Raw genomic sequence first — 10,000 nt, 5'->3', positions numbered from 1 at the left:
ATTGTTTTTCTAGTGTGTTAGATAAACTCACACTCCACACACACAACACACACACACATATGAGATATATTATAAATATCATATATATATATTTTATATATAAATATATAATATATGGTTTATATATATATAGTTATATATATAAATATAGTTATATAGATTGATATATATATAATATATATATATGTATAGGTTTATATATATATAATATATATAGATATAAGATCTGTATATATATGTTATATCTATATCTATATCGATTCCTATCTATCTAACATCTATAATATATATAGATATCTAGATCTATCTTATTCTATCTATCTATACTATAGCTAATATATATCTATATCTCTATCTAAATCTATATCGCTATATATAGATATATATTATTGTATATATTAGATAATATATATATATAAAGATATATATATAGATAATGGTGTGTGTGTGTTGTGGTGTGTGTGTATGTGTGTGTGTGTGGTGTTTCGTGTTTTATCAATTCCATTCATTTAGATGATTATGTTACATTTATCTACATATATCGATCGATCTATAGATCTATATCTATCTCTCTCTCTCTCACTCTCTCTCTTCTCTCTATCTCTCTCATCATCTCTCTCTCTCTCCTATACTCTCTCTCTCTCTCTCGCGTCACTCTCTTCTCTCTCTCCCCTGCCTTCTCTCTCCCTCTCTCTCGCTCTCTATATTATATATATAGATATATATATGTATATACATATATACTATATTTTATATATATAATATATATTAACTATATAAATATATATAGAAAGATATATGTATATATATATATATATTTATGTGTATATACATATATATAACCTACACATAAAAAGACTCACACACAGTTTTACACACATGCAAAATATATATATACGTATGTTATATATATAATATAATAAAATAAATAAAATATATATTATATATATATATAATTAATACCATCCCATGTTTCTATCTATCGATATCTTAATAAGATATGTCTATCTATTAATATGTAAATATATAAATATAATTATTATATATATTGTATATTTATAGAATATATCTATATAATATATATATATATATATATTTATTATTATATAAAATATTAATATAATATAAAAAAGAAATATATATAGATATATATATAGTTTTATATATTAGATATAATATATGTATATATATATATATAATATATTATATGATATATATATATTTATTTAAATAATAAATAAGAATATTATAATAATATATAATATATATATAATGTATATATATATATTAATATATTTATATATATATAAATAAATGTATATATATAAATACATAATACCATGGGTTTTTTTTTATATATATATATATATATATATATAAATATATATATATATATATTATATATAGATATATGTATTATATATATATATATATATACATATATATATAATATAGATAAATATATATATATATATACTATTTATATATATATATATATATAATATAATATATAAATAATATATATACACACACGACGACACCCACACTCACCACACACACACAATACACACACATAGATATATATATATTTATATTTATGGGGTGGGGGTTTATTATAATAGGGGGGGTGGGTGGGGGGGGGGGGGGGGGGGGGGGGGGGGGGGGGGGGGGTTGTTTAGTATAAGAGATGAGAGAGAGTGAGAGAGAGAGAGAGGTGATTGATAGAGGTAATGTAGATGTAGATGTTAGGTAGATGGTGAGAGTAGTTGTAGATGGAGATGGATGTAGATGGAGTAATGAAATGTAGATGGTAGATGTAGAGTAAATGTAAGGTAGATTAGATGTAAAGGTAGAGGGAGAGGTAGATGTAGATGGAGATGTAGAGGTAGAAGTATTTTATATTTAATAAGATAGAGAGATAAGAGTTAGTATATTAGATAGATATAGATAGATAGTAGATATAGATGTATGATGCATATATATAGTGAGATAGAGATATATATAGATTATAGATTATATATATATGATCAATATATGGACATATATGTAGATATATTATATATATATATATATATATATATATATATATATAATAAATTAAATTATTATATATATTAGATATATAGTATATATATATATATAGATATATATATATATATAGATATATCTATAGATAAGGAAATAAATAGGTGTCTTGCGAGTGGTAATGTGTGTGTAGACACACACACACGAGACACACTCGCATATAGATTAATATATTTAATATATATATATATATATATATATAGATAGATAATATCGAGAATATAAATATATAGAGAACATACATATATATATATATATATATATATATATATATATATATATATATATATATATATATATATATCATGAAAGTATCTATCTATTTACATGTGTTGATTCTGTCCTTCGCCAACAGCGGGTTTCTGAGAAAGCTGTTAAGCTGAAGGTCAAAAATCTCGAATTCAACAGTGGAATTGGGAAATACAAGGGGAACGCGGTTATCGATTTTGAGTGAGTGTGGTCGATGTTGCTTTTTGTTCGTACTTTTGTGAAATACTGATATAAAAGAACACCCCTTGCAACTTCTTTTTCAGCCTAATCCCGAAATCTTTATCAAAAGTAAAATCAATATGACCTTTTCGGAGTGTCTGTGCACTGATGATTTTATCTCTCAGGGCTGACCAAGATTACTACGCGGAAGCAAGGACTTATCTTCCTTGGTCAGCGAGACCTGCCATCACTTCAGGTTTCTATGGAAAAGCTCGGCTCATCTTACCCGTCAATGTTCACGCATCCTTTGACATGCTAAGCCAAGAGATACAGCTATCTATAGAGCCGACCAATACCGAGAAGGTTAGAGAATGCAGTGTAATGTTAATTAAACATTGTTATGTTGCCACATGGAAAATATTAGATTGGAAGAGTGAAATGAAATGATTCTATTACTTGTTTGCAGATAAATGTGTTCCAGTCTAAAATCACTTCTTATACTGTCCTGGAGAACAACTATCCCTGCGATGTGCTAATCGTCGACAACGAATACAAACCTATCTTACAAGGAGAAGTGCCTTTGTTCAACGTAAGAATACGAGTAGTGATAAATTGTATCATGACTGAATTTAGTCTTCATATGTGTTTTATGAAAAAACAGCATCTTTGTCAAGTTGCTTTTAGATTGCATTCTTAGCCACATAAGAGGCTTCCATTCTTGCCACTATTGACAGGATAAACGCCAGGCGTTCCCCTCCGATGTGGGTCTGTGGGTCGAAGTCGCAACAGACGGTGACGTGCATCATACACCAAGCTTCTATGAAATAATCAGGTATGTTCGCGAACGATTATTAAGAGAAAATTGAGAGATTTGATGTACCTTATCCACCTTTTCAGCTTTTAAGAACACTAGCTTATTGATTTCTCTTTTTGGTTTTGTAATTGTAGTTAAAGTGCAGTGTTCATTTCAGTCAATTTTTCAGCACCAGCACCAGTATGCACAACTGGGAACAGAATATCGTGTTTGATCCTACACTTTCCACAACCAAGACCGTCTCATTCACCTTCACTTACGGTAAGATGAAAGACGTACATCATTTTGGTTTGAATGTATCTCACCGTTTAATTGCACTGCAACAATTTACCTTTTACTAGAAATCTCACAGCTATTCCCTCTCCGACCCCACGATTACCACCGGCATCCACCGTTCCCTAACTCTCACAGTTTCCAACAAAATGCCTCCCTCTCCCGCAGTGTCGACCGGAAGCAGCGGGTCTCTGACGGACCGCGGCGACTACGACGACGGCCAGGTGTCGCAGAATTCGACTACAGCCGCAATTCTCACTGTTCAAGGCGGGTGACCTGGACTTACCGAGCTCACGAGCCACCACAGTGTTCATGATACACCTTTCGATACGAAAAGATTTTGCTTATTCTCACTAGTCCATTCAAATATAACAGCAATGACAGCGTTTGCGTCAAACAATAATATCAATGATTCGATCAGTTTTATAAGCTGAAACTTGGGAGAGATGCATTTCTGGTACGTTATTCATCGCCATTCTAATTCCCGACAGGATCTCTTGGAAGTAGACAGCTTCGGAACGCAAAGCCAGACCAGAGAACGCATCGTTAGACTACAACAGGCATTAATTGGTAAGAACAGGATCTTGGCCAGGGAGCGTTTCTGTTAGGAAGTCAAGGGGTTGTTGGTGGTTGTTTTGCTTATACACTGTGGGAATAAAATGCTCTGCTTATATTGCAACACCAGCTATGAGTCAACAGAAACGATGGGAAGTGCTTGCATATACTATGGGGTATTGTCTGTTAATTTCGTCGAAGACATTGCTAAAAAACATGCAACTTATCGAAATCGTTACACAACAGTTACGTTGGAAGAAGATATTCTTATGACTAGTCTCCATCACTCAGTTTACTTATACAAGACTTTAATCATTCTCGTGCAGTATCCGGAGGACACGTGAGAACCGTCAGTGTGGAAGTAGAGCTCAAGGGAACTCCCACGAGGAACTACGAAGCAAGTGTCACCTGGGCGATCTCCAGCTCCGCTTCAGCAAGATCCTCCAAAGTGCAAGTGACGCTCATGAAGCACCCAGCCGTCGGCGTCTTGGAGGAGGCACACACTGTACGTGACATTTTAGAGCTTCTTGACATCGGGCATGTTCTTTAACTGAATCAGTTTATCCTATTACTGTACAAGGATCTGTGACGCCGATCTTGTTCTCTGCAGATCTGCCTGAACGCCCAGATCGTCAAGCCGCACTTTAATCCTTTCTTCACCATTGAGGACGTGCTGACAGCTAACTACCACTCCACAGTGAAGGCCGAGCTGTACGACGGCGTGACGTGCGAGGAGGCGTCGGTCTTGTCACTGGAGGTGAGAAAGAGAGGAAGGAGAATAGAACTTGTTCGAGAGACCATGAATATAAATATTGTTTTGCCTTATGGGACTGTGTGGCAGTACATTTCCCCTTTGCCTTCCGCAGGCTTCATTTGATGTGAGCAACGTCGCCATAGAGAGAGTGAAGGAGGCAATTGACAAGAGCTGCGACTACAGTACCTACGCCCCCGGCATTGACATCATCACTTCTCCTCTGTATGACCACTCATACTCGCACATCACTGCCACCTGGACTCCAGTAAGGAAGCCACAAGTTCTAAATCACTTTGAAAGTCGTCAGATACAGCCAGTGCCTTTTGGCGCTTGAGTAAAATCCTGTTTATTAACAAAATTTTCCTTCCAGGACTTCCCAGATTATCTGAAGAACCTTACGTATTACGTCGATGACCTCATCAAGGTGTCCCTATCCAAGCAAATCGAATTCGACCACACCACCGCTCACTACGATGCTAGGGTTGAAATTGATGCCACAAAGTAAGTCGCTGGAATGCAACGCGTGGCGTTTATGATCATTCATGGTTACATCCTTACATCCTCAGCAGCAACCTTGCTAAACGTGATTAAGAACAGTCCTTGACATACTCTCTCTTAATCCGCGACTGAACTGTTGCTTCCTGTGCGTTCAGGTGCATTGAGACCGGCCTGTGGACCGTGAGGACGGAGAAGCCTTATGCCGTGTCCATCATCAAGGAACTGGAAATCCCGGTGTGGGTGAATCCGTTATTCACTCCAGCACCTTTAGCGACCACCTTGCTTTACGACTTCGCTGTCGGCCGCACGCCATTGGCCTGTACCATCGACGAAACTAAGGTACAGAATCTCTGAACTTGTCTCTTGAATTACAAGCTTTAGTTTTGAGAATGGGATAATAAAAAATTACATATGATATCTAATATAATGGTAAATAATTACGTTACCGTTGATCTGGAAGTATAGTGTCATGGAATTTCTTAGTCACATCTTTTGGGAGGTCTATAGAGGATGGGGGTCTTTATTTTGTTGTGTGGCAGTAAATCCTGGAGAATAAGGTGTTTCAGAGGTTGATTTAGGTCCGTGTACTAATTTGCCGGCACAGCATGTCCTCAATCCTTTTCTCCTCTCCATATACTCATATTTACAATTCTTCCAAATATATATATATTTTCTTTTCTCCCACCTTATCATTTATTATTTCCCGATGTGTTTTTCATGTCATTTCCACTTTCTTTCTTGCTATACCATCCCTTTAAATTCAGCACTTGATAGATCTCAAGCCATTTGAATTCCAGGTCAGGACGGCGGACGGCAAGGTGTTCTCCTACGAGCCCAGTGAATGCTGGAACGCCATGACCTTCGATACAACCTTTGACCAGCGAGGAGTCATGCTCGTCCGGAACTCAGGCCAGTGGGAAGTCCGCATCATCTGGCAGAAAGAAGCACTTGTAATCGATATGTCCCCAGCCAATTTCCTTGTAAGTCTGTCGTTTTCTTCACGATGTGTCTTGCACATTTCTGACTAAGTGATGTGAATATGTATTTATTTGTTTACTTATTTTCTTCGTTCCTTTACATAGGCTGATATTATCCAACTAACAATCCAATATCTCGAAAATATTTCATCACAGTAAGATTTCTTTTAGACAGGGATAAACAGTCTCCCCTTTGTTTAGCCTAGTCCTTTGCATCAGCTTCCCTAACCTTCACTCAGACCAGTTGTAATAGATGTCTGCATCTCCTGAAACAGGTGAATGGCGAACCAGCGCAAGGAACAGATAACAGGTACACTGTCTTGCATCACGAGGACAGCCATACGATCGTTTTTGAAAGTGGAACAACCGTCAAGGTTTCGGACAAGGTAGAGGTGCTGGTAAGTGTAAGAAATATTTCCTTTTGATCAGCTACATTTTCAAACATACTTTGTACTGATCTAACATCAGGTCGATTTAGAAACACAGTAATTTGCTTAGTACATGATCCATATATAATATGTTCAGTTTCTCATGTTTCGTCAAGGTTAAAAAGAGTATGCACTTACCTTACGTTTTGTATATTTTCTATTGCTTCACAATATCGCAAGGGCATTTGAATTAGCATGATTAATTAAAGGAATATTCACACATGGAAAATACATTTCTAAATAACATTCTGTCTAAACTATGTATTCAATTCCGATATCATACATTTAACAGATGAGCTTGGATCACCGCGGACACACAGCCGGTCTGTGCGGAAACTTCGACGGCGAGCCATCCAACGACATGGTAGGACCCAAGGGATGCTACTACACGGACTCCAGCCTCTTCGCCCTTTCCTGGGCCTCGCCCGGAGAAGGATGTGCCTCGTTCATCTTCAGTGGCAAGAAACGTAAAGTGGAACAGTACCAGGACATCTGCACTCACTTCACTTACGAGCCCACAGGAGTCACACATTCTGACGGTTAGTTTTGCGTATTAGACGTCTTATTACAGATTCATGAGTCCCAGTCATAAATGGGAAGTGGATATCAAAGGAGAAAAACGTTTAAGTCAAAAGGAAATTTCGAAAATATTTTCATCCTCACTAACGGCTGGATTTTTCCGGCAGCTCTTTACGACTGCACGGAGTGGGTGTACCACGAGAGGACGGAGGGCCATTACCACTGCAAGGCTCTCACCCCCATGCCAGTGTGCAAGCCTGAATGTGCTTCCGGCACCCCCGTCACCACATCGGTATGTTTTATCTTTTAGCACCAGCGGAGAATCTATAGATATTTTCGATTGTCGTTTTAGTTGCCATGCTTTCCCTTTTTTATCGTGAACACATAGAGTGACTGAATCTATCCCCAACATTCCTTGTAAACTGTATCAATTCTTGCCAGGTCGAGTATGACTGCGAGTTCAGCGGTCATCAGCAACAGGCGCAGCAACAGCAGCAGCAAGTGCAGGGAACAACATGGAAAGAGTGCTACCCTCGCTCTTACACCCTGAGTTACCCGTCTTCCTGTATCCCACAGTAGCTGATATCCACTACCATTCTAATTTCTCGACTTCCTCTCTTTAGAGTTCTGCAATTCCGATAAAAAAAAACAAGATTTTCCCTTTTGTCCCACTAAATACATCATAACAGTTCTTTTATTGAAACCATTGTCAACTCTTCCTTACTTCAACACCCTGTATACTGACCCATTATTTCGTCCTTCATTTTGATAAACATCTCATACTTAATGCGATAAATTGTACCACCTACTTTTGTGTTTGTCCTAATGTAAATTATTTTAATCATATTTCATAATGATCTGATTTCTAATGCATAGGTTTCTTTATTAGGCATCACCTTTATTGATATTACCTTTCGGTTGATGTAACAAAAGATCATGTCAAAACATATAATTGAATAGCTGAATAAAAGAATAGGATTTCATGTTTCTGTTTATTGGAATGGTTCATTAAAAATTACACAAAAATGCGAAATGGGACTGAAAAACGAAGCAAGGAGATGCAGTTTGATAGGAGTGAGAGTCGAGAATAAAACTGTGTACTGTTTATTGTGAGAGGATGATGCTAGCTTTTCGAAAATAAACCTTGGGTCTTACAAATTGTTTACCTATCCAGGCTTCTAGTATTCATGCGAAATCACTGCCCGCTAACTGCAGAAGTTTCTTTCTTTTTTAATCTCATTGGAGTATAGAAGAAGTGTATACGATATTTGCAACAAAAATGCAGGTCATAGGAATTGGGACAATGCACTTTACCTGTTCTCTAGAAGGGGACTCAGTCAGACACCCACCAGAGACACAGAAAAGGGTGATGTTGTGGCAACTACATGATCTACACTTTAGTGACCAAATTACCTATACCTACATTACTAAAGGTGTTTAACATGAGTTTCGCAAAAAGTTGGTTTTCAGCCAATGAAAATTCGTCATTCCTAAGCAAAATTCTTCTGGATCTTAGCTTACATCTTTCATCACAAGACTTTGTAATGGGATGGAATAAATATCGCCAGTCAATCCATTCCTTGATCTTTGCTCTACTTTGCAAAATGTATAAAATTTGTACTCACACTAACACTGTTTGTAGATTCTCATTGGCTTTTGCATTCATTATTACTGGTAGGTAATTTTTGTTGTTGATAGTATTATATTATTTAACGAAGAACCTGATATAAACTAGAATTTTCCCGTACTTTTTTCATTTTTTTCCAGAAAAATGAATCCTGGTACTTTCCCATGATATATCTATTTTTCTTTTTCTTTAATATTCTAAAGCATAGACCTGCAACAAAAGTAGATTTTAAAGAAGAGGAGGACTCCTTCTAGGGTTATGATGTAGCAGGTGTTAATACCAAAAAGATTCTACAATTGCCTCTTATGCCCAAGGCCTTTCAATATGTTTATCATTTAAACGACATATTGATAAACATGCGAATCGACATTGTAGGTAATAGACACTATCACCTGGATTTACACGTCGGAGAGATTTTTTTAAAAATCAGATTCAGATCAGAAAGTATTATATAGTTTTCGAAAATATACAAAGCACTGAAATAACAACATTTTACTTCAAGGCTAAGCATAGGATATACATAGGAACTTTTTTGGTGATCCTCAACAGAATGATGAAATAACAGTATTTACATATCGATATATTATAAATAACCCCTATTAAACATACATGATGCAGATTACTACATCGATTAAAAACTTCAATACAAGGATACAACCAAACATGATAGCACAATACAAAGGAAAATGACAAGCATACAGTACTTATTCTGAAACGCTTCTTTCAAATGGTTCCGCATTTTTGGCATTTCTGATATCCAATTGAAGATTTTTTTTTTTTATCCCAAAGCCATAGTAAGGTACATATATTCTTACTAGTTCGGATTTGGGAATATGAGGTTATTACTGTTACGCCTATCAACATCGTGAGGATAGGATACTCCGTAAAAGTGTTTAGTTTGGCCAATATCCAGTTGACAATGTACTAACTCGTAGATTTATAATTATTGATAGTCTAAGAATTCTAAGTGTGCTTTAGTGTTACCCTAGAGTGTGGTCTCTGTAATTAGCACTCGTAATCACTCAGATCATACGCATTTTT

General features: G+C 36.0%; 2 protein-coding genes across 2 annotated transcripts in view; one reads left to right on the top strand and one right to left on the bottom strand.

Annotated features, from left to right (window-relative positions):
• The window catches only part of LOC122267679 (hemolymph clottable protein), a 26,522-nt gene extending 18,032 nt beyond the window's left edge, over positions 1-8,490 (top strand). The window contains exons 21-37 of the mRNA XM_086555169.1: positions 2,441-2,535; positions 2,700-2,877; positions 2,981-3,103; positions 3,249-3,346; positions 3,486-3,589; positions 3,770-3,846; positions 4,048-4,171; positions 4,483-4,661; positions 4,767-4,913; positions 5,023-5,175; positions 5,281-5,411; positions 5,564-5,747; positions 6,206-6,388; positions 6,661-6,783; positions 7,106-7,352; positions 7,500-7,624; positions 7,774-8,490. Coding sequence (XP_086411295.1) covers positions 2,441-2,535; positions 2,700-2,877; positions 2,981-3,103; positions 3,249-3,346; positions 3,486-3,589; positions 3,770-3,846; positions 4,048-4,171; positions 4,483-4,661; positions 4,767-4,913; positions 5,023-5,175; positions 5,281-5,411; positions 5,564-5,747; positions 6,206-6,388; positions 6,661-6,783; positions 7,106-7,352; positions 7,500-7,624; positions 7,774-7,911 — 2,409 coding nt within the window. The 3' untranslated portion in view covers positions 7,912-8,490. The remainder of the gene's footprint in view (positions 1-2,440; positions 2,536-2,699; positions 2,878-2,980; positions 3,104-3,248; positions 3,347-3,485; positions 3,590-3,769; positions 3,847-4,047; positions 4,172-4,482; positions 4,662-4,766; positions 4,914-5,022; positions 5,176-5,280; positions 5,412-5,563; positions 5,748-6,205; positions 6,389-6,660; positions 6,784-7,105; positions 7,353-7,499; positions 7,625-7,773) is intronic.
• Positions 8,491-9,922: 1,432 nt separating this feature from the next.
• The window catches only part of LOC122267677 (uncharacterized), a 14,115-nt gene continuing 14,037 nt past the window's right edge, over positions 9,923-10,000 (bottom strand). Inside the window, exon 8 of the mRNA XM_086554726.1 lies at positions 9,923-9,958. Within this exon, the coding sequence (XP_086410852.1) occupies positions 9,923-9,958 (36 nt within the window). The remainder of the gene's footprint in view (positions 9,959-10,000) is intronic.

This window comes from Penaeus japonicus, unplaced genomic scaffold (genome assembly GCF_977035675.1).
Source record: "Penaeus japonicus unplaced genomic scaffold, GWHDUDI00000001_assembly GWHDUDI00000030, whole genome shotgun sequence".
Taxonomy (NCBI): domain Eukaryota; kingdom Metazoa; phylum Arthropoda; class Malacostraca; order Decapoda; family Penaeidae; genus Penaeus; species Penaeus japonicus.
Note: the sequence above shows the minus strand (reverse complement) of the source record. Positions and strands in the feature narration are given on the sequence as shown.